The sequence below is a fragment of the Monodelphis domestica genome, chromosome 1, assembly GCF_027887165.1.
Source record: "Monodelphis domestica isolate mMonDom1 chromosome 1, mMonDom1.pri, whole genome shotgun sequence".
NCBI lineage: Eukaryota > Metazoa > Chordata > Mammalia > Didelphimorphia > Didelphidae > Monodelphis > Monodelphis domestica.
The window spans coordinates 374869187-374894393 of record NC_077227.1 but is presented as its reverse complement, the minus strand read 5'-3'; the positions used below and the strand labels follow the sequence as shown (position 1 = coordinate 374894393).

The 25207-nt window shown below is 41.2% G+C and overlaps 1 protein-coding gene across 2 annotated transcripts in view; it reads left to right on the top strand.

Annotated features, from left to right (window-relative positions):
* The first annotated feature begins 213 nt into the window (after positions 1 to 213).
* The window catches only part of SLIT3 (slit guidance ligand 3), an 821799-nt gene continuing 796805 nt past the window's right edge, over positions 214 to 25207 (top strand). The window contains exon 1 of one of the 2 annotated variants that reach the window (XM_001380272.4): positions 214 to 1070. In XM_001380272.4, the coding sequence (XP_001380309.1) occupies positions 871 to 1070 (200 nt within the window). In that variant the 5' untranslated portion in view covers positions 214 to 870. The remainder of the gene's footprint in view (positions 1071 to 25207) is intronic. The other variant, XM_056811560.1, reaches the window with a different exon arrangement.

Below are 25207 nucleotides of genomic sequence, written 5' to 3'. Positions count from 1 at the left end.
TTTATGCATAGTAGTGCGGGCAGTGATTTGTGTGTGTTTTTATGAACAGTGCTCGATGTTGCCTTCAGGGACGATCCTCTACACCTGGACGCCCACTGTCCCAACTACGAGACCCCCGGCCCCTTCCCACCAGTTCCCTCCCTCCCGTCCTTACTCGCGGTAGCTTCTCCAAAGTTCCCAAGTTACTTGACATCACAAGTGGCGCAGCCAATAGGAGGCAGAGCTGGCGTTTTTGGGGGGGCGGGAGGGGTGGGCCCCACGTCTCCTGTGTCTGCCCTGCTCAGTGAATGGAGAGAGGGAGAACTGGCCAGCTCGCTTGCCCACCCCGTACCCCTGCTGCTCTTGCCGCCACCACCACCGCCGTGCTCTGGACAGCCTGCCTGAGCCCAACCCCTTATCCCCCACCCCAGCTTCAGCGCCAGGAGCCCAGCTAGCTACCCGGCTTCCCACCTGGGCAGGTTGGGCTATGCGGAGCGGGGCAGCCCGAACCCCTTGGATGGAGCCCCCGCCACCCCGTGCGCCTCTTTCCACTAGCGTCCCGTGCGCCTGAGCTCAGGATCGTGCCCGTTCCCCGGCACCCCCTCCTACGAGCCTCGTAGGGCCCCCTGCCCCGCCCCCTCAGGCAGGAGCGCCGGTTCTCTAGCGCCTTGACTCCCTCCCTTTCCCCCTCCCCCGCCCGAGGCCGCCCCCGGCTGCGCTGCGCTGCGCCCAGCTGCCGGCTTTCAGCTTCGCCGCAGCCTTCTTCGCTGCAGCCAACGCTCCAGCGGCTGCGCTCGGCTGCATTCCGGCCGGCGGGACAGTCTCCGCCGGGCCCCGAGTGCTGCGCTGCGCTGCGGGCACAAGCGCGGCCAGCCTGGGCCCCCGGACAGCATGGCCCTCAGTCGGACAGGAGCCGGCTCCGCGCGCCTCTGGCGGGCGCTGACGCTGGTGCTCGTACTGGTAAGCGCCTTGAGCTGGCCCCCAGTCTCAGCCTGCCCCACCAAGTGTACCTGTTCGGCCGCTAGCGTGGACTGCCACGGGCTGGGCCTCCGGGCGGTGCCCAGAGGGATCCCTCGCAACGCTGAACGCCTGTAAGTAGCCTCTCGCCGCTACCCCCAGTTCTCTCCTTTTTCTTGATCAGACCCGGGCCACCCACCTGGGCTGTCTTGCAGAGACCAACCCCAGCGCACCCGCTGGGAGGAGGTCTGGACGGAGGACTGCTTTCTTTTTCCTTGGGAGAGCTGAGGCAACCTTCCTTTCCCAACGCTCCTCAGGCCGTTCAGGTCTGCAACCAGGTGGGCAGGAGTTCCCTTCCTGGTGGGAGACAGTAAGCTGTGCTCTGCCATTCTGAGTGTTGGCGGTGGGGACTAGAACCCGGAGGGGCTCTTCTAACAGACTGAGAACGGAGCGCACCCGGAATGGAACAGAGCTTGGGTGGGGGCAAGAGTTCTGTGCGGTTCAGAGAGACAGGCACCCGGCTGGCTGGGTGTCAGTGTCAGGAGCGGGGACCAAGACATTGAGTTTAGTTAGATGCTAGCCATCAGAAGGCTGCCATGCCAAGTAAAGTTAACGTGTATGTATATGAAGGAGAGCCTGCCCAACTTCACAGGAACACAGTGATCTTAGAAGAGATTCTTTAGAAACCTTCCTCCAGAGCACAGACCCTTTGAGATGCCAAGTTGCAGACCAGGTTTTTTGTTTTGTTTTAATGGCTCAGTTACAAATGCGTCCAAATAAAAAAGTGGGGTCTAGAATGGAAATGCTGACGGGCCCCTTAAATGAGAGCGAGCAGTATAATCTTACAAACCGCACTCAGCTTCCTATCTTCTGTGTTTGGCAGTGGGGAGCCACTCTGAGAGTTTGATGGATTGACCCTCGTTTTAACCCCAATTGTGCAACCAAATATTTACTTTTCAGATGTCAACGTTTTGGAAAGGTTTATCATTTTTATCATTGAACAAAATTCAAAACTTGGACCTCTCTGGGACCTCCGAGTCAGCCTTGCTGTGGTCCACAGTGATTGTGGAAGGAGGAGGCAGTGGAGATGGTGGAAAGAAGGGGAAATAGCCCAGGGAACTGAGCCCAGAAGTGGGTGAAGGCATCACTCATGAATGATAGGGACTTCCTTGCTCTTGTGTCTCTGCCACTCTCTTGAGTCCTGCCCCGTGTATATGAAAGGATAGTTTGTCAGGTCCCAAATGTGTCTGACTCTAAAGCTCAAGTTGGGTTAGGATGAAGCTAAAACGATTATAATAGCAATCCAACAGTTCCCTTTTAAGTGGGTTTCAGAGCTTTACAATTTACAAAGTGTTTTTCTCACAACTACACTGTAAAGTTGAATTGTGCAAAAATTATCACCATTTTACTGGTAGTAAATTGGCTTAGGGAAGTGACTTTTCTAAGGTCATATAATTGATACATATCCGAGCAATGACTAGAATAGTCAGGTACTCTTCAAATCTTCCTTAGGTCTTCTTTTGTTCTTAGTAGCTCATTTTGGCTCCAAAGTCTCCTTGCCTTTGACACAACTCAAAATGGCCTTCAGTACTGATTTACTATAATTCTTGGAGAATTTTTTCTAGGCCTCAACATTCTTGTTTAAACCTTAAGCCTGGAAGGATACATTATAGAATAATATTCAGTTCACATCCAGAAACATGCATTAAGTGACTGCTGTGTACAGAGTATATTCTAGGTATTGATATTAAAATGAAAAGGATCCTTTTTTTAATGAAGGTACTAAAAGCTAGAAGAGGCAAAAGTGATTTACCCAAGAGATTAAATGACTTGCTCAAGGTTGCATATTGGTGAGTGCCCGAGTTTGGTTAGAAACCAAACCCAGGATTTAGATTATCCTTCCAGCTTCATAGGATTGTTGTGAGAATCAATCAGTCAGTAAATATTTATTCAACAACTACTCTGTTCCAGGTACAATGCTAAAACCTGGGCATGAAAGAAAAGGCAAAAGAGAGTCCTTGTCCTCAAAGATTCTACAAATGGGGAAACTCATTTTAATGGGGATCAAATGAAATCAAGTGAATACTATTATACTATATGAATGTCAGTCTTTATAATAACAATGGCTTGCATTAATAGTACTTACTATTATTATCCCCATTTTACAGTTGAGGAAACTGAGGTAGAGAGAGGCTTGTACAGCTAGTCCTGACTCTAGGATTGGTAGTCTATTAACTGTACTACTTATATGGCCTTCATTATTATTATTATTATTATTATTATGCTTCTAAGTCCTGTTATTCTCTAGTTTGAATCACATAACTAGTTTATGGCAGACCTTGGACTAGAACCTAGATTTTTTTCCCTCTCAGTCTATTGCTTTTTCCACTAAATAGAAGTGCCTTGCTGATAAATATTTGTTTTATTGATGTGGCTGGCTGAGTGGTTTGTTTATAAATTCTATTTCTTTTCCCCTTTAACTCAGCCACTTTTATGATCTTGTGTTAATGTAACAAGTGTTAGTACAGACAAAGATCGGCAAAAATACTCTCTGGGCAGAGTTCTAGATGACAAGGAGACAGCAACTCCATGAAAACTGCATGGGTTTTAATTCTGTTTTTCTGACCATGTCAGAAAATATCCCCTTACTATAAATAAACTAATAAATCCTGCCATTCTGAGGTGTCATCTTCCAATAGCTATTGTTTTGGTGAACTGAAAATTTGACAAGAGTTTCCTGCTGCATTTCCCTAACAGTCCAAAGATAAGAGAACCTTGTTGAAGAAGGTTCTTTCTTCTCCCCATCACATGACCCAAGCACAACATCTACCACATCTGCTTTGGAGCTGCTATGTGTTAGTGAATTTCTGATTGGACTGAATGGTGGCTCTTCAACATGACTTCTACAATAATGACTCCTAACTGGGGGAAGAGGGAGGGTTAAAAGAGGAAAGAATGTTTTAGTAAAAAGAATACTGAACTTGGAGGCCAAATAATTCATAGTTATAGCAGTGGGAAAAGTTTTGAGTCTTTCCCATCTCTGTTTGGGTTTTGCTAATCTTATATCTCTGATATTTATGCTGGATCCTCCTCTTTCCAAAAATCTAGCTTTGCCTAGGAAATCAAATCTGTATTCTTGGATCTTGTTGCCCAAGAATCCTTCTCTTCCTGCTGCTGCCCCTCCTCATACATGCACACGTCCAGAAGGCGAAGGATTAAGGAACACTTGGAACTCCTCCAGAAGATGAGATTCAGGAACTTTCAATACATATACCACATGGTTTCCCTTTCCATGCTGCCTTCTCTTGAACTAAGATGGTCATGCCTCTGCCTTTCCAAGTTTGGGACCAAATTTTAGAATCCTCGAATTCCATTAGGGTTCCATGGGTGAAAGCATAATCTATTCTCATGTATTCTTTCCCAAAGCAGCCATTATTGGCTCCTGGGTAGGGAGGTTTCCTCCCCTACCCAAGGATCCAGGTCCTTTTTTTTTAACTCTGCTCTAACCTGTCTTCTCAAAAAGAAGAGTGGAGTCTGTGATTGAAGACTTTTAGAGATGAGCACAAAGAAATGGTTGCTCCTGTAACAGTTCAATCAACGAACCAACATTTGTCAAACACATACTGTATGCCAGACACTGTACAAGGTGATGAAAATACAAAGACAAAAATGATAAAATTCAATCCTACGATGATCTGAGGCAGCTAGGTGCCTCAATGAAAGAACACTGGGCCTGGAATCAGGGAGACGTGAGTTCAAATCCAATCTCAGACACATTCTAGCTGTGTGAAGCTAGGTAAGATGCTGAATTTTGCCTCAGTTTCCTCAACTGTGAAATGAGGTTCACAGGATGCCTTTTCAGAACTGATTGCAAATGAGTTAGTATTTGAAAGTAATTCGCACAATACCTGGCACATAAGGGCCATATGCTTGTGCCCTTCTTCTTTCCTTCCTCTGCTCCCAATCCTCCCCTTTTCCAAGTCTGAGGCAGCCAGTTTATCCCCAGGTACTGAGAGGTATCCTTTTCATGACATGAAGGGGGATTTCCATGTCTTCTCTAGAGAGATACAATGAAAAGGCCAGGCAAAGACGATCCATTCCCTATAAGCTTAGTAGATGGAGCAGGGAAGTCCCCTGATTAACCCCCCCCCACACACACACACACACTTATATGATGATATCTGATCACTGTCAACCTTTTTCCATTTCTTCTTCAGTAAGATGGGGATGATAAATATCTCAAAGACCTTCCCCCATTATTTTGTATCCTAAAAGAAATAATGGATGTTAGGTGCTTAGAATATCTCAGTCTATGGGCATTGTATGAGCTAGTAGTCTTGGTGGTTGGGCATTAGGTATGTTGTTTCTGGGCATTATTGCCACCCTGACCAAGGCTGATTGGTAGCAGCTGGCTCAGGCGTGACCATGATTGAAATCAGAGGTAGCCAAGCCATCACTATTTCCTCATGCCCCTGGAGTTTCCATTTGTTTCCCTCTTCTACCCTCTCAATGCAATTCTGCAAGTGTGTATTAAGTACCTATTATATACAAAGCCCTCTACTGGATAGACATGTGGATATAAAAACTAAAATCTGGCCCTACTCTGAAGCAACTTGTATCCTGTGGGAGGATACAATACACACACACACACACACAATTTAAAAAAAAAATTGAGGAAGAAGAGAAGAGTAAAAACAGACCCATTCTGGAGAGAAAGCTTCTTACCTGATTTGAGATTCAAAGAAAATTCAGTTATGAAGTTTCCATTCCACAAGCTCTCTCAGAATCCTGGGTATTTCCAGGTTAAGCTTGGCCATACTAAGGATTTCTACAGGGAAAAATTTCTGTTTGTTTGTTTTCAATTGTATATAAGAAAGAAAGCTAACGACTTAACTGGAAGAATATAAGGTATTGGCATGAGAGTGGAAACTGTACATTTCTTTCTAAGAGGCTTTTAAACTTCCCATGGTTCTTTCATGGGCAATAGCTATGTTAGCTTTGAAATCAGATGCCTTGCATCCATTTTTTTTTTGCTGTACTTGAAGGGATAAAAAAATACCTTTTCATAAGGAAGAAGAGATTGTTCAATTTGCTCTTCTCCCTGAGGTCTTACCCCACTCAGGAATCAACTGTATCCTCCTCAAAAGGCACCTTTTAAAAATAAATTTTTCATTGTTATCTGAACTTAAACTCCACTGATGATGTTTCACATAAAAAGAAGAACAGAAAAATAGATTTGTATGTGGAATTGCAAATCCCCATCATGTATAGCCAGTCAGCATGTTAGGCCCAAAGATGCCTGAATTACCTATTTCCCTTTCAACTTTCTTTTGCTCCATTCTGATTTTTTTTAATTGATTTTAATGACAATTAGGAAATTAAGTGAGGCAGTGATAGAACACTGGGTCTGGAGTCAAGAAGACCTGAACTCAAATCAGACTTGGAAATTTAATTGCTAAATGATCCGGGGCAAATTACTTAACCTCTCAGCCTTAATTTTCTTATCTATAAAATGGAGATAATAAATAGCACACAACTTACTGGGATATTGTGAGAATAAAATGAGATATTTGTAAAAAGCTGGTTTAAATACAAGCTATTATTTTTTGCATCACTATCACTTCCCTCTTAATCCACCCTGGAAAATTTAAAGCCCTGAAACCAATAAACAGTTAAGCAAAAAAAAAAAATCATACAGTGACAGTGTCAAAGAATGTACATCTCATTTTGTAATGAAAATCTTGTCTCCCTATTAAATACCTCATTTCATTGTTGCCACTTTGAAGTTGTGGTTGGCCATTAATTAAATTGTCAAGTGTTGCAATGGATAGAGTAGTAGGCTTACTAGATAGAGTACTAGATACTCTAGATAGAGTATACTAGAGATACTAGGATAGAATACTAGAGTCAGGAACACCCTTCTTTCTGAGTTTGAATCTAACCTCAAACACTTTCTATCTGGGTGACCCTGGGCAAGTCACACCCTCCCTGTTTGCCTTAGTTCCTCATCTATAAAATGAGCTGGAAAAGGAAATGGCAAACCACCCTAGTATCTCTGCCAAGAAAACTACAGATGGAGTCACATAGAGTGACCAGACTGAAACAATTGGAAACAAACTACAACAAGAACTGAATTAATCAGAATTATCAATGTTTACATTTTTTTTAAAGATTGTAGTTGTATTAATTAACCTCCTGATTCTACTCCCTTCACTCTGCATCAGTTTATACAAGTCTTCCCAGGTTTCCCTGTAATAATTCCTTTCATAATGTATCAGGATAGAATAAAATTCCACTATATTTATATACCACAATTTATTCTGCTATTTCCCAAGTGATGTCAACCCTGTCAAATTTCAGTCTTTGCTGTAATAAAAACTTCTGCTTTGAGAATTTTTGTATGTTTAAATATAAAAGGCACTTTTATTCACAATATAATTTTGATGAAAATAGGAATACTCAGAAAATCACTCAGATTTCTCTTTACACGACTTCAAGGAACCCTGTTAAATTGCCAATAATTAAATGAGTATCCAAGCTGGGATCTGTGTTCCAGCTTCCCCATCATTATGTCAGCACTTCATAGGAGAAAAGAATCCCTTACTGTCTCTTATAACTACTTACTTTTTTTCCCCCAACTAAGGAGGTGACACCCACAAGAAAGCTAAATAAATATAGCAGAGATTTTGGTGTAATTTATTATCTGTGCTGCAAAGATAGGAACTGTGAAGGGAGGAAGTGAATAGTGGCTGAAATGAAAACATTTACCATGTAGTCCAGAGTAAACAGATGTTGCATTTACCCTTTAAAGTACAAAAGGAGTCCACAGATGTGATTCTTCTCTAACCACAACCTCAGCCTGAAAAAAAAAGGCAAGACGGATGAAAATGAACCCTTGCAGGCTCTCTCCCCCCATTCCTGCCAAGAGACAGGCGGGGTCCATTTTTCACCAGCAGAAAGGTGGTGGCCCCAACAACAAAGGACAGGAGTGAGGGCAGGATTGGACATCTTTGGGTTTTAGTTTGGCCCTAGCACATGCTGGAGACTGCTGTATTTAAATAAACATTTCCTGTTTGTAAGGGAAAACGGCAAAAGGCTGAAACGTGAGAATGTGGTAACTTAATTTTCTCCATCACTCCAGATGACGGCAAGCTTCCCTGGTGGTTGTGTCCAATAAAAACCAACACTGTGTCATAGACTTTCCCTCACTTGACCACAATGCTTCCAAGGTCAACCAGGCTGTTCCCCAAGCATCTGGACACTTGAACCTAGAATCCTGGCATTTGTAGCCACTGGGGACTAAAGAAGTATTGGAACGATAAGACTGTTCAGTAGGCAAGGAAAAAACAAATGAACTTTGGGTTTCCCTGAAGTTGGCTTTGTGGGTAGTGCTTGAGGAGGTGACATTATGGCAGAGGGGAGAGAATTGGATTTTATTCTGTGTTCTGCTCCCTAACTCTGTGACTTTCAACCTTAGTCTTGCTTCTTTGGGCCTCAGTTTCTTCATTTGTAATATTAGTAGACTGGACTAGATATTCTCAGGCTGCCTTTCCAGAGGATAACATTCCATGCTCTTTGCTCTCTCCTAGCTCTTCTCCGTATCTTAGTCTAGACAGGCTTCCCTGGCTGGACTTCTGTTGTGTGGGTCCCCATGACTGCTCCCAGTAAACTTGGCCTGATTGGCTCCTTCTCTATTAAGTGAAGATTACTGTTAAAATGGTTTATATCTTTTCCAGGGGTGTGCTGCTTTGTGGTTCATTTAAATAAATTCTTGATTTCAGTCCATTTATTTATTTATTTCTGTGTGGATTTTCATGGGGGAATTTTTGGCCCTGGTTTAAAATAAAATGCATTCATTCCTTCTATCTTTCCTTAAATACCTCCTTTTGCTGACTTCCCGTGTCTGCCTCTGTTATTGCTTTTTACTTGAAACAGCTGTATTTACTAGTGTACTCCACCCTCATTATGTAAGATGGCTTTAACCCTTTCAGATTTGGGAAGGCATGTATTGTCTCCTGGGGGTTAATCCCCCTTCTCCAGGAAGCTTTTCTAGGACACCATAGACCCTAAGTGAGCCAGGAAGAGAGGGTTAGCCTGCTCTGGCACACTGTGGTCTATTTCTTAAGGCAATCCATTACCCATAACACCCTACCCTTAAATTTAAATAGGACTATCCCAGTTGGGAAGAGTGTGGAAAGAGGACAGTCATGTAATGAGAGGAATAGTAGTATAGTAGAAAAAACTCCCAGAATCTTTAGCTGAAAGACCTGATTTGAATTCTAGCTGTGCTTTTCAGCTCTTAGAGGTTGCTTTTATCAGTCAGTCAATCGATAAGCATTTATTAAGAGTTTACTAGGTGCCAAGTCTTTTCCCTTTTGTTTTAAGCTCTGTTCCGTATGCCCATTACCTTTTACCTAGAGAGAATGTCACGCATTGAAGTACATATATTAAACAGCAACTATGTGATAGGTAAAGTAGTGAGTGTGTGGGAAAGAGAGAAAGACAGTCCTTGCCCTCAAGGGGCTCACAATCTAATGGGGAGATGGACAGGAAGAAAACAAATATGAGAGTGGAGCATTTACAGAGGAATATTGACTTAAAAGAGCAGCTAGTTAACTCAGTGGATAGAACCATGGGCCTGGAAGTCAGAAAGACCTGAGTTCAGATCTGATGATTCTGAGCAAGTTATCGAATCCTCTGTTACCTTATATGTAAAATGAGCTGGAGAAGGAAATGGCAAACTACTCCAGTTTCTTTGCCAAGAAACCCCCAAAAGGGGTCATGAAGAGTCAGACACAACCAGAACAATGATTTGACTTCAAAAATATAATCAGAAACATAATAATGTTTCTTCATTCTTCAGATACTGGTAAGCATGAATCCCTATCCCTACCACCTCAATCCCTGGGGTGTAGAAGGGGATTTGGTTCATAGTTTAGCTCAGTTTCTGTAGAGCAGAGTCCCAGTTTCAAGCCCAAACCCCTCTTGGGCTCCTTAGTCCCAGGAACCCTAGCTTAGATCTCATGCCATCCTGCCTGCAATCCTGGCTCCAAAGTTACCAAAGGATCATCTTTGGCACCTGAAATTAAGAAGGAAAAGCAACCCAGAAAAGAAACAAATCCTGCCTGGCCCATTTCTCAGAGCTGGGATAAAAGAGAAGGGAGTAGGACACTGTTTTAAATTCTGTTCATGGTGTCCAATGCTGGGTTTATTAGATAGCTGTTGCCTGGGAAGAGCCCAGACTGAAAAATGGCAGAAAGAGAACCCCATAGCTCCAAGATGAAGAAGCTAATCAAAGTAGGCTACTTCTAAGCAATTTAGGGGACGTATTAAAACTGAATTGAATCGTATGACCTTTATCTCTCTGGGCCTCTGTTTCCTTCTCTGAAAAACAAGGGGATTTCCCTGAGTAACTTTATTCATATCCCTCCAGTTCTAAATCCTATGAACTAAGTTTTAGCCTTTTCTATAAGACAGTGAGTTCTTTAATTCATATTTGTTGCTGAAGCTATTGTTGCCCAACCTCCTAAAACATTAACATATTTCTTCTCTACCTCCCCCTTCCGGAGTGTAGGGATTGCTATCCTGAGTGCATAGCTCCCTGGGAATAAATTAATTTGGGAGAGGTCTAAGAGATCTGGCCATGGTGAGTGTTGAGGGTGATTGTATTTTGGGTTTGGACTCTGCTGCTCCTGTGGTCCCTTCATTCATCTATTTCCAGCTTTCCTAATAGGGCTTAGTATCCCATAGAGAGTATTGTAGACCCTGACTCCACAGCATATCCAAATTGAGAAGCTATTTGGAAGGTTAGTCCTCTGCTTACTGCAGAGTTTTTATGTGGTCTGAGGTTTGCATTGCATAAATATATTATCATGTTCTCTTTGGCCGGGGTGGATAAAGCTGCTGAGGTCTCGCTGGCCTGCCTACGACATCATAAGCTTTCCTTACTTGGGCTCTGTTGCTTCAACCCTCGTTTTTGAGTCACTCCTCAGATTCTTTAGTTTAGACTCCCAGCGAGTTACTGTTAGAATATAATTTCTCTATTGAATTTTCTAAGAATCCTTAGCTTCATGTCAACCATTTCCACCGTGGCTTGAGTCTCATTCCTTCCTGGTTAGGATGCTACATTCCATGTTATTAGGCTATTTTTTCCCTTTACTTTTCCCTTGGAAAATTTTTCTGCCTCTGGAATCCACTCCTGCTCCTATCAGAACTGAGGTGGTCTCTGCTTCATCAGGCCAATGGTTTTTTCCATCTCAGGTATCTTCTATAAGACAAGCAGCCTATGAAACATTTTGCTTAGATAACATTGGCATGAGAAACAAAATTGCATGGGAGCCTCTATGAATTGCTTTCTCCAACTTTACCTTAAACCTGTCCTCGTCCTCTCGTTACCCATGTGTTTGTGTGTTAAGTTGTAGGAAAACAGTTCTCTTTCTACTTACAACTCTCTCAAAATCAAACAGAACTGTAGAGCTGAAATCTTTATTTTTAAGAGAGAGAGAGAGAGAGAGAGTGAGAGTGTGTAGGAGGGGTTGTTCTCTGTACTTGACCTAAGGAATTATGCTTAGAGGCTAGAACCTTTTAAACCTTTGACACTTAGAGATGTTAGAAATTTCCCATCGGTGGTACCCATTGATTGGAGTCAGAATTCTTGAGTGGGAGTATAGAAAGATTTATTTAGCTTTAGTCTCAGCTCTTCTACTAAATGTCATCTCCTAATTCCCACCTTTTGGTTTGTTTTCTTACCTATTCTTTTGTTCTAACATCTGTCTTAATGACCTTCTGCTTATCTGCTTGGCTTTGACCCATTTGCCTTGCTCTGGTCTCCAGTCCTTCCATTCTGTGACCTTGGGAAAACTACTATTGAAGACTCAATTTCTTTATCCTTAAAAACGAGGGCTTTGTACTATTCTCTAAGGCCTGCTTTCAGTTCTAATACTTGAGTATAATGAAAGCTTCTTGAAGGCAGACACCGTTTTAAAATTTTCTTTGTGACTTCATTCCTGAATGCTTTGAAAAATGATCATCTGGATATGATGAAACTATCAACTAATGTACCACAGGTTTTCCCCTTACTCCATAACATCCCATCTCCCAATTCCAGGCATTTTCCCTGTCCATCTCTCATGCTTAGACGTCTCTTCCCTCTCACCTCTACCTTTTAGCCTCTCTAGCTTCTTTCAAGTCTTAGCTAAAATCTTACCCATTTCTGGTTCTCTTTAATGGTAGTGCCTTCTCTCTGGCATTATTCCAATTTGTTTCATGATAACAATAACAGTAATAGCTAACATTTATATAGTGTTTACTGTGTGCTAGGCACTTTACATACTTTGTATTCTCATCTGATCCTCACAACAACCCTGGAAGATAGGTACTTTTATTATCCCCATTTTACAGATGAGGAAACTGAAGCCAACAGAAGCTAAGTTAAGTGAATACAGTTAGGAAAAGTCTGAGATTGAATTTAAACTTAGGTCTGGCTGCCCCTTGTTTGTATATTGTGTTCCTCATTAGATTGTGAGCTCCTTGAGAGCTGGACCTGTTTTTGGCTTTCTTGGTATCCTTTTCATTTTGTATCGTGTCTGACTGGTTGACTTAACTTTAATTGAATATTCTGTGGTTCCCAAAGAGGCTATTTGGTTTTGCTACCATATTTTCCCCTTCTCTTTGCTGTCTCACCAGATGCTTTTCTGTGGGCTTTTGGGCTTTCCATATTTGACAGACATGAATTCTACACCCTGGGTTTGGTTTGTGCTTTAACATTAAGATTCTTGCCTGGAGCAGAACTTCACTTAGGGTGCCATGGCTTCAGACCAGACAGCTTTTCTGGGCCTTCCTTCCTTTACTCTTTACCCTCATTTTATCTTTTGGCTTCAATGGATCTCCTAGTTAATTGACAGCCTTTCTAGACTTTTGCTCACTTATTTTGAATTATCCATCAGTATTTGTAACCTCTGGCTCCTCTCTGCTTGCCTACTATCTGATCTACGATTTAATTTTGGCCTGTATGTATGTATGTATTTATGTATACACATGTATGTATGTATGCATATGTATGGGCAACTAGATGGTGCACTGGATAGAGCACTGAACTCTCAGTGAAGTCAGGAACATTAGCCTATATGAGTTCAAATCCAGCTTTAGACATTTACTAGCTATGTGACCTGGGAAATATATACCTCAGTTTCCTCTTCTATAAAGTGAGCCAGAGAAGAAAATGGCAAACAACTCTATCTCTACCAAGAAAACCCCAAATAGAGTCACAAAGAGTCCCAATCAAAATGATTCAACAATATATATAAGCACACACATGTGTATATCTAGATATACACATATGTCTATACATGTATATATGCATTCCACACCACACACATGTTATATATAGTCATGGGTGTACAACATACCCAGACATGTGTAGGATGTATTATACATATATGTAAGAGTATTCATGTGTGTAATTGGAAATTTTGTGCCTTTGAACTGCATTTCCCAGGAGCCCACCAACTTCCTATGTGCTGACATAGGGAATAAATTGGGTGGGGTTTCTGGGCTCACTCTCTTTGCTTCCTGGGTCGGGACCTGGTAGAGTGGGCTGTTTGAATAGGTAGGTAGACTAGCCATGGACATGTGGTTTTATTTTGTTACCTTTCTATATTGCTACTTCTAGTGATTATTAATAGATCTTATAAAAACACAATATTTGACATTATTATAGATTAATTTTAATTTTTACAATGAGTGGTCATTTAGTTTGAGTTATCAGTTTCCTGATAACTGTCCCTTTGTGGTTGCCATCAAACAGCCTACTCCACTATGTCCCAACCCAGGAAGCAAAGAGAATGAGACCAGAAACCCCACCCAATTTATTCCCTGTCTACATCAGCACGTAACGACAGGAAGTTAGTGGGCTCCTGGGAAACTAGTTCAAAAGCACAAGATTTCCAGTTACACACATGCATAATATAGTATATACATGTCTATGTATATAACACACGTAAACATATACATGTGTGTATGTATATGTATGATGCACATTATACACATACATGTATTTATACTATACACACACACAAACACACTGTTTCTGCTTACTTGTTTGGTTTCCAAACACTTGTCTTAGATTGGTCTCCATATTTTATTTATATCTTGGTTTCAGACTAAATTCCAATTTCCAGACTTTTGGCTCAGCCTTAGTGTTTGTCTTGTCACTGGCCAGCTTTTGTACCTCCTCTATCTCTTGCTTTGTTCTTAGTTGTGTCATGCCTCTTAGCGTGCCGTCTTCTGGTCTTCTTCTGTCTCTGCCTTCCACTAGCTACAAGACACCGACATTTTTGAAGTGAGATCAGAACACTATAGGATCACATTGGGAAGGGACCATAGAAATCATGATCCTTAACCTCGAGATTTCATTTTGAAGGGAACCAGGGACATCACAGCGTGATGTCTTGACACACCGTGAAATAGATTTAAGGGAAGCAGAGTTGTCCAAAGTCATCAGTCTCATTCTCATGCCCAGAGTCCAGTGGCAAGACAAAAGTCAAAAGACCAGAGAGACCCTGAATGTTCTTAAACTCAAGATTTATAGTGGATTAAGGTGGGCTTCAGATAGAATCTTCTTAGCTCAGACCAATAGTTTCCAAGTCCCAATATTCTTAGAAAGTTCCCCAAACGTGACATTGGCCTGGAAAACTCTCACCTAGTTCATGATCATTATTATCAAAACCATTTAAAAAGCATTGGATGGTTTACACATGATCCCTTTGGTTTACATGTAACACTGCTAGGCTCTATTTAAGGCAAATCAGAAAGTTAGAATTCTTCCTTGAGGATGTCACTGCCTAAAAACTTCATTCCTGCAAAACAGGGAGTTGGTTTTTATAGGAAGGCTGGTAGGTATGAGAGTTAGTGACAGAAGTTTTAAGGATGTCAATCTCTCCTGCTCTGCCACCATCCAGCTCTGTGATAGATATGGGGCATAGTCATGATTCTAGGTCCTTTTATTTGAGTTGGGATCCTCCTAAACCAATTTGATAGGTTTTATGCTATTGGAGTAGAGCATTTAAATGGTGTTCACAAATGCTAATGTATCACTTAGAAGCAGCTAGGTGGTGCAGTGGATCGAACACTGCACCTGAAGTCAGGAAGACTTGAGTTCAAATTCAGCCTCAGACTCTTACTAGTTTTATGACCTGTGACAAATCACTTAACCTCCACTTATTAAGCCTCAGTTTCATTGTCTATAAAATAGAGATAATGATAACACTTACCTCTCAGGGTTGCTGTAGAGATCAAATGAGACAATCTTTATAAAATCTTATAAATATATTATACATATATACACAAATACATAAATGTACATGTCTCTACATATTATACACATGTGTGTATAATATGTACAGGCATATACAATTTATATAAAAGAAAAACTATAATCATTATACACAGAGGATACTTAATAAGTGCTTATTTTCTTTCACTCTGGCAAGGTTGACAAAACTGACCTTTGTTTTATTCCTGTTGGCCATTTTGATCTGTGCCTCAACTTTAGGCCACCCCACAATTCTAGACCTCAGATCCATGACTTAATATTGTCTATGGAGGGGCCCATTGGTATTTCCTTTTGATTTGGGGTTTCATCCTGCATTTTAAAAATTTACCATTAAAACTCTGCAGACATTAGGGCCAGATAAGGAATTTTAGGGCTACAGCAGGAACTCTCTCAGTAGTATCTTTAGGGTTTTCCTGCATTCAGAACACCAGACTGCTAAGTGGATAATATAGACACAATTCTAGACCTCAGACCCATAATTTACAGGAGTTTAGTTTTACGTGTCCATAATCTCTGTAGTTCCTTATTCAGCCTCTCGTGCATTTGAATCCTTTTTGTTGTCATTCCCTGGTAGAGATGATGGTCTTTGGTTAGTGTGCGTGTGGTATGTCAAGCTTCCATCACAAGGGAAGAGACCTGGACTTTGTGCCAACACCATGTAGCTCATACAAAAACAGCAAACTGTTTTTCCTTTTCCTCCCAAAGTGACTGATGAGACAGGGGCCACCATGCTTGACTAAGAAATGAGATTTATGGTATTGTGGGGAAACTTTGGAACAATGCTAAACCCCTAAGAATAATCGATGAAAAGTGAGTTCCTCTCATCCCCTTTTAATGGTACAGATATAGAGATAACTTGCACATCATTAAAAAAATAGAAGCGGGGAACTCCTGGGGAAAATATTAATCTGAGAACAATTGTATCAGAGAAAGCTTTCAAGTGTGCCTTAGCGGCTAGTTGGCAAACAGCTCAAGAGTTCTGAATTTTATTAGAGTCCTTAAGTATGCACAGAACACTGACCTTATTTGAGAAGTATTTCATAAGCACTGTCACTTTGCTCATGCAGCAGTTTAGGGTGTCGGTAAGTAAGGAGATATAGCACTGCATTATGTGGGGACATCTCTACTCCAGGGCTTGCTCTGGGATTTAACTCATACCTTTAACATCAGTTCCTTGTGGAGGAGGGGACCCTTACTTGTTCCCTTCTGCAGGATCTGGCCAAACAGAGGTCGAGGAGCCTGGGCGTCCTTGTAGAGATGGCTTGAGAGGCAGGAGCAGCTAGGGCAAAGTCAGGGGAAAGGTTGAGAACCCGCCCTTGGCTAGCAGTGCCCCTTCTCTGATTGCTCTCCCTGTTCTGTGGAGACTCATTAGTAGCGGTTCTGAAACAACAGTCACCTGGTTCCTTTGGAAAGTGCGGGTTGTGGATAACAAGAGCCGCCAAGGGTTGAGTGGAACATGTACAACATGTGCACCATAACTCTTCCAGCTAGAAGCTGGCACCTCCCTTTCCACCTCTTGCCAGTTAACAAGTATAGAGGTTACACTCCAGGACCTGGTTCTCTTCCATACCCTGCCTCCTCCTCCTTCCCTCCTAACAGACTCACTGTGGCATCCTGTAAAGGGTATTAGATTAAGAGTGGGAAAAACTGGATGTAGATTCTGGCTCAGCAACTTAGTACCTGGATGACATTGGGAAAACCACATAGGCTATCTAGCTTATATTCTCTCAGGGGAGACATCATGGGCATAAGGTGATAAGTATATAGAAAATACATAATAAAAGGGCTTTTGGAAGGGGGGGCTGAGAGGGAAGGGAATTTAAAGTGAATTCAGCTTCAAAACCTAGAAAAGGTTCTCTTGTTCATTCTTCTGCCATCTTGAACTATCACAATTGGTGAAATGAATGCTTCTTGCTTGTGTTAGCTACCTACATTTCCAGAAAACTTAGCACTGGTCACGGACTCTCAGAGGCGTGAGGGAGGCTAGAGATGATTTTATGTAAACATTCTCAATGTATAAAGCGAGTGGGGAAGCGACTTACCCAACAGACTAATAGAACTAGGTTCTTTGTCTGACTTCAATCTTTCCTTATGTGGTTTATGTACAGTTGGTCTTTGGTCTAAAGGAGAAATCACTCAGCAACCCCATAAAGATGCAGGGAGGTTATAGATAAAAAGTGAAGCAGGTTCTTGGCCTGATGGACCAAATGTGCCTAAAGTATGGTCTTGGTATGTGCTACTGGGGGTGGGAAAAGGGGTGAGGAATACTTCACTCATGCTATATGAAAGATTGGCTTAAGGGGATGACGTCAAGAAAGGAAGGAGATTAGGGAAGGAAACATAACAGAAAAATAGATGTATGATCCTTTCTTCCCCTTCCCCTTCCCCTTTCCCCTTCCCCTTTCCCCTTCCCCTTTCCCCTTTTCCCCTTTCCCCTTCCCTTTTCTCCTTTCCCCCTTTCCCCTTCCCCTTTCCCCTTCCCCTTTCCCCTTCCCTTTTCTCCTTTCCCCCTTTCCCCTTCCCCTTTCCCCTTCCCCTTCCCCTTTCCCCTTTCCCCTTCCCCTTTCCCCTTCCCCTTTCCCTTCCCCTTTCCTTTCCCCTTTCTCCCTTTCCCCTTCCCCTTTCCCCTTTCCCCCTTCCCCTTCCCCTTCTCCTTCCCCTTTCTCCCTTCCCCTTCTCCTTCCCCTTCCCCTTCCCTTTCCCCTTCCCCTTCCCCTTCCCCTTCCTTTCCCTTCCGTTCCATTCCATTCCAAAGCAGAAGAGTGGTAAGGACTAGGCAATAAAGGTTAAATAACTCTCCCGGGGCCACACAGCTGGTAAGTGTCTGAGGCTAGATCTGAATTTAGGACCTGCTATCTCTAGGCCTGGCTCAGTCCACTGAGCTACTGAGCTGCCCCTGAGTTCTGAGATGCTGAATTTCTTAAAGGACAGAAATACTGATGGACAAAAGGCAAATTCTGCCACGGGGAACAATTGATTGGGGTTTTGGGATGCAAAATCCAAGAAGTAAAAACTGACCAAAGAAACCTTGGGAACAGAGAGTAGAGGAGGAATCCAAAGTTGGGGGGAGGGTTGCCTCATGGGAGTTTTTAACTGCTTTGAGTTGTTTTTTTTCTAATTACTTCATACCACAAGATGGAAACTGATCTGCTGTGTTTAGATGTACATTTTAATGCATTCTGGAGAATTTCCCATAAGTTTCTCCCTTATCCAACACCACACCCTCCCCTGTGCATTTCTAAAAATTTTGCAAAGCCAAAATCTCTTCTGGGCTCTTTCTCTCTCCTTAGTGGAGTCAGTTACATTCTGATTGTAGCCATATTCTGGAAAGATTCTTTTTCCTTTTTAAAACTGGAAGCATGGACTTCGAAGACTTCACTATGGATTCTTTGTGTTGCTAATGATCAAAGGACCCCATTGCAAAATAGCAATTCATGAGCAGCCTGGTGCTGAAAGTATATCTTGTTAAATATGACTTTGTATAGCCAAGTGCAGAGAACAGCTTTGTCAGGGTAGGAGGAGACGGTTCTAAGGCCAGGATTCTTAACCTGAAATCTATGAACTTTTTTTATAATTAAAAATATTTAGAGAATTATTTTTAACATATCTGGTTTCCTTTGCAATCTTATGTAACTTATTTTATGCAGTTAAAAAGATTATTCTCAGGATCCACAGGGTTCACCAGAATGCCAAAGGACAGGGCGTCCAAGATACACAAAAAAGGTTAAGAGCCCTTGTTTTAGGGAATTTATTGCTACTGCACTGCGGCATAATGATAACCAATCCAGAACCCAGAGTCCGGATCTGGAATTTCCTTTGATTGTGTGGTCTTGAGCTAGTCACCTTGAGTCTTTCAGAACTCAGTTTCTTCACTTGTAGAATGAGGTTGAGCTTGGACGATCTTGTCTGTGAGGCTTCTCCCAGTGCTGTGATTCTGGGACAAGATGATTTTCTATTACGCAGGCCCAAGAACCTGAACACTAGTCACCTCAGGCTAATCCAAGGGAACTTTCTATGGTCATAAAAAGAGTCCTGAACTTCTCAGGAAGTATCTGAGCTACATGATTCAAGGCCAGAAAGTTCATTCCGCTCCATTAAAAATATCCTCAAATAATTTTTTTTGTTGTCTTTGAAACAATATCCTGTACTTCTTGCACCTACTGAATCTAGGCTTTGAACATCTGACAGAATTACTATTGTTCTGGAGTAACCAGCTCATTAATAGTGTTCATTCATGGTAATAGTTCATGGTATTCAGTTATTAATTCCTCTTAGTTGCAAACTAAAGGGCAGCTTGGTGGCACAGTGGATGTTGGGATGGCTCACCTGTATGAGTTCAGATCAGACCTCAGACACTAGCTGTGTGATCCAGGGCAAGTCACTTTACCCTGTTTGCCTCAGTTTCCTCTTCTGTAAAAGGAGCTGGAGAAGGAAATGGTAAACCACTCAAGGACAATTGCCAAGAAAACCCCAATGAGGTCACAGAGAATTGTTCATGTCTGAAATGGCCAAACAACAAAACATTGCAAAATCTGGGCTTTGGGCTTGGTTCTTATGACATTTCCCTTCCACCAAAAGCCCTCAGTGGAATTAACTTTTGCTCAGCAGAAGCCATCAGTAGGGCTGAGTTTTTCACCTCATACTTCTTGGTGACAACAAGGAGAATGGCAAAGGTAACATAGAGTCTTGGGATTAGGGTATGGAGAGAAGAGGCTTAACTTGCAGGAGGCTAGCAAGCCTAGAAAACAGTGCTACATTTATTGTCTTGAAAAGCAGTGTGAAATAGTGGGGAAGGCATGCATTTAAAGCTTGGAGACCTGTATTCAAACCTTATATCATTGAATTTAGGCTGGGAAGATGCATTAAAGATCACGGACCAGAGGAGAGAAGTGCCTTAACCAAGGTCACAGATAACAGAGCTCTCATTATAAAGGACAGCTAGGTGGTGCAGTGGATAGAGGACTGGGCATGGAGTCAAGAAGATATGAGTTCAAATCTGGCCTACTGGGCAAGTCACAGACACTCTGTTTGCCTCAGTTCCCCCGCATGTCAGATGAGCTGGAGAAGGAAATGGAAAACCACTCCAGTAACTCTGCCAAGAAAATCCCAAATAGGGTCACAAAGAATCAGACAAGAGTGAATAATAGCAATGAACAGCACCTGATTTTAAAAATCTAGGGCTCCTTCTAGAGTTTCCCATTTCTCTACTGCTTATTAGCCTTGTAACTAAAGGCATTATCTTTTCTCTCTGAGCCTCAATTACTTTTTCTGTAAAATGGGAATGGTAGCCTTAACTACCTTAACGTTGCGATGTTACTGCAAAAAGAGTTCTTTGCAAACCTCCAAAGCTGTAGAAATATGGGATGTTATTACTGTTGGTATTATTTTAATATTCTGAGCTGTGGATATGAATTCAGTGATGGGAAGTGTGTAATACCGTAGTTCCTGTTCCTTCTTCCCTATTAGTAGGCAGTTCACATGGGATAGAAAGGAGAAGAGAGAAAGAACTGTGGCAAAACCCTAGAATTTCCAAGTTGGAAGGAACTTGGACTCTCTTGAAAAGTTTCCACTTATTCCACTTTCCCAATTAATATGGCCTTTGGCTCTTCACCTGAGTCTGAGCTCTGCATGGGGTGCATTCCATCTGTTAATACAACACCCTCATTCCTGACTGTGGAACCATCATCCAAAGCTTTAGGAAAGGGCACTAAGGATCTGAGGTGAAAGGTGAAATTTTTTTTTTTGTGTGTGGCATTAAAGTATCAGATTCAATTCAAGGTAGATTCTGACCTTTCTCCATTGTATCCAAACCCACAGTTTTACCTGGCTATTTTTCTTTTATTTGGATCAATATACTGATGATATAACAACCCCAATACAGAATAACACTACCGATTTATTGTGAATGAGGCAAAGGCCAGCTGCTTAGTGAAAAACCTTAACTCTAAGATATATTTTTTAAAAATATCAAATTGCTTGCCATCTCAGGTAGGAGAGAGGAAATTTAGAACTTAAAATTTAAAAAAAAAGATGTTAAAATTGTTTTTACATGTAATTGGAAAAAATATTTTTAAAAGGAAATATAATTTGAGAACTTTAGCTATCATTCACTAACTGGAACCAGTCCAAAGATATATTTGCTAGTAGAACTATTTGGAGAAATTGCTTTGATGAATGCATAAGACTGATATGTAACAAGTATGTCAAATAGGGCAGCAGCATAAGGTCGTAGGAAATGTATTTCCCCTCTGAAAAGGTTTCCTCTTTTGTAAAGCAAGGAGGTTAGAATTGGAAGACTTTAAGGGCAGAGTGCTGAAAAGGACTTTAAATGAAGATAAGGCCCCTAATATTCCTGAGTGTTTTTTTAAAGCAGCTTGTACTTTTGAGGACTTTTAAGTATTCTCCTGGAAATCATGTTTATACAGTATATTTGCTTAGCAAACTCTTTATAGAAGGTACAAAGATAAGCTTCCTTTCAGTCTACTCTCAATTAGTCGAATTTGAATTAATTAAACTATGAATCTTACTGAAACTTGTATTCATGTGATGCCTTATTTTTAAAGCTTCATATTTTTTTCTTCTTTTTTTTCCCCTAAAACTATGCCTACGAGAGAAAGGAATCAAGGATTATTGAATCTATTTTTGAGGGAAGAGACAAATCAGAGAAGCTAAATCACTCAGTGTCCCACAATAAATTGGTGACAGAGTTCACATTAGAACCCAAGTCTTCGATATCTCACTGCATTTTCCAACAGACCAGGTGTCAGCATGAGGCCATATTTTTTTTAGTCTGAGTTTCACAGAGAGATTTCTGGGAATTTGTGAACTTGAAAGAGAAAAAAAAAATTATTATTTAAAAATCCTTACTTTCTGTCTTTAAATTGATACTATGTATCGATTCCAAGGAGAATTGCAATAAGGGCTAAGCAATGGGATTAAGTGACTTGTCCAGGGCCACACATTTTGCTTATTATTATTTTCACCAAACTTTGGCTTTCTTTAGAATGTAGAGTATTTTGTATGTTTAAAATATTATTGTGGTATAAAACCCAGTGACTTTATACTTTTTTTATACTATATTTTTATACTATATTTTACACGTTGGCTATGGGCGAGGGGTGGGATCAAGGGATGGAAAAAACATAAATCATGCAACCATGGAAAAATTCTCTTAATCAATTGAATAAAATTTAAAAAAAGAAGGACTGAAAAGAAATATTGTGGGGAATCTATAGATTTCACTGCCTTACCAAAGACATCCATGGCATAAAAGACCTCTGGCAAAAGAAAATTGGGAACCTGTGACTCCTTCTAGCATTGTATCTTTCTTGTGCTTACCAGGAAACCCACGTATCACCAGGGAGCCAGGGTGGAATGTACCTCCAAAAGTATTAGAAATGCATCCTCTTAAGTAATGCTTCTCAAGCTGCCTTCCAGTTTTTGGTGTCTGTACCACTGTTTGGGCTGATGTCCAAGGGCCTTGGATTTGAGCAGCACACCCACTCCTACATAACTGTGGAGCCAGCTGGTGCTTTTGCCTGTATGGGAGGTGGAGGGCTGCTTGCCTACTGGGAAGATGTGATTGCTTTAGGAAATTAAGTGGGAGTGATTAATTAGGAAATGTACTGAGGCTTCTGGAAAAAATAGCAAATAATAATATTAATAATAATTGGAGCCCCAGACGCAGAATACTTTTGATCACATGGATGGAAGACCCTGCTCTGTGTGTGTGTGTGTGTGTGTGTGTGTGTGTGTGTGAGTGAGTGAGTGTGAGTGAGAGAGAGAGAGCGCAAGAGAGCAAGAGCTCAAGCACAATTGCTCTCTTGGTCCTATTCTTTATGACAACTTATAATTCAGAAAGCATTTGTGATTTAGTTTTATTCTAATCTATTTTTACTTTGCTATTTATTAAACTGTTTATTTTAATAACAAATTTTCACATAAGTTTTCCAAAGTTATATGATTTACTCATTTTTTAAATTAAAAATGTTTTTAAATTAAAATTTTTTTCAATCAGTGAAAATCCAACTTCTCTTTCTTCTGTTTCCCCCACTCTACTCACCATTGAGAAAGAGACCCATGTTACAAGTATGTATAATCAAGCAAAATAAATCCCCACATTTGACCATGTCCCTTCAAAACAGATCTCAGTCTGCAGTTTGATATCATCCCTTCTGTGTCAGGAAGTGAGTAGCATGTTTGATAATGGGTCTTTTAGAATCATGGCTGGTCATTATGTTGAACAGAGCTCCTAAGTCTTTCAAATGTCTTTGATCAATTTTATCATATAAATTGTTCTCCTGGTTCCACTTATTTCATTCTACATTGGTTTATTTAAGCCTTACAAATTTCTCCAAAACCATCTCCTTCATCATTTCTTACAGCATAATAGCATTCAATCATATTCATATAAGATAACTTTTTCCAACCATTCCTCACTTAATGGATACCCTTGTTGTCTCAGTTTTGAATCCAAGAACTTGGGGGGTCAGAAAGGATTTTATAGATCATTTGGATCAATCCCATCCACTTAATAGGTGATGAAAATTGAGCATAAATAGGTGAAGAGACTTGCCCAAGATCATCTAGGGAATAAGGTGGTATAAAGGAAATTATACCAGACTAGGAAGATGGAAATATTGAATTCTAGTCCTAGATACATTGCTTAAGGACATTGCTTAACTTTCTCTGTGCTCTAGTTTCTTCTCCTGTAAAATGAGGATAATAAAGCTATCCTGCCTACCTTGCAGGATTGCTCTGAGTACCAAACAAATTAATGTTTAAGAAAACACTTTGAAAACTGTTTAGCACCATACAGGTGTAAGGTTTTATTATCATTACATTTATTATAAGAACCCACCATACAGCTCTTTCCTTGAACACATTACAACAGAAGAATTGTGCAGGAGAAGCATTTTAATTCATACTGCTCCAGAAATGTACGGGTGAAAAAAGAAGATAGGCTGATCATGTAATGGAGAACCTGGATTTTCCATTTGTATCTGCATAATGTCAAGAGCTCTTTGATATAACTTGTTATTAAATTTTCCTAAAGTAGTAAAAATCCATAGGCAAGATGGCAAGGGGTAAAAGGTTAGATTTCCAGTTTCCCAATTCAAATTGTTTCACTGATTCAAAAAGACTCAGAGGCACATAGAAACCAGAATTTGGGGAGGGAGGTATAACTAAAATCCTATTTTGGAGAAAATTTGAAAAAATATACTAAAAAGTATGCTTTTAAAAGGGACCTTTAAAAAGAGGCATTCTTCTTCCCTTCCCCCCTGCATGTTGGGTTGTCTCCTTGTGAAGGATTTATGGGAGGATATGTATAAGACTCACACAGGATGAGAGTTAATAGCATGGGTAGGTTGCCATCTGTACCCTTGGATAGCAGATTCACATTGATGAGATCACAAATCCATCAAAGCCTTAGAACCTAGGTCTTTTGAGCCTAAGTTCAGGCCTCTTTCCACAGTATCACAGGGCTTCTTTCCTCCCTTCGGCTTGGTTAGGGATTTGTGGACCTAAAGTTTGGTGGAGTAGATAGGGAATTGGCTTCGTATTCAAGAAGGACTTTGTCATTCACAAAAAGTTTATTAAACACCTACTATGTGCCAGGCACTGTGCTAAATGCTAGGGATATAAAAATGGCAAAAGACAGCCCTGGTCCTCAGGAAGCACACCATCTAATGGAGGAGAAGCTTAGTTCAAGACCTGTTTCTGACCCATACTGGTTGAATAGTAACTCGTAAGTGTTCTAAGCAGCTATCTAAGTCTATAATTTTTTTTAAACCGTTACCTTCTGACTTAGTATCAGTTTTAAGGCACAAGAGCTGTCAGAGCTGGGCAGTTGAGGTTAAATGACTTGCCCAGGGACAAACAGCCAGGAAGTATCTGAGACCACATTTGAACCCAGAGCCTGGCTGTCTTTCCACTGCT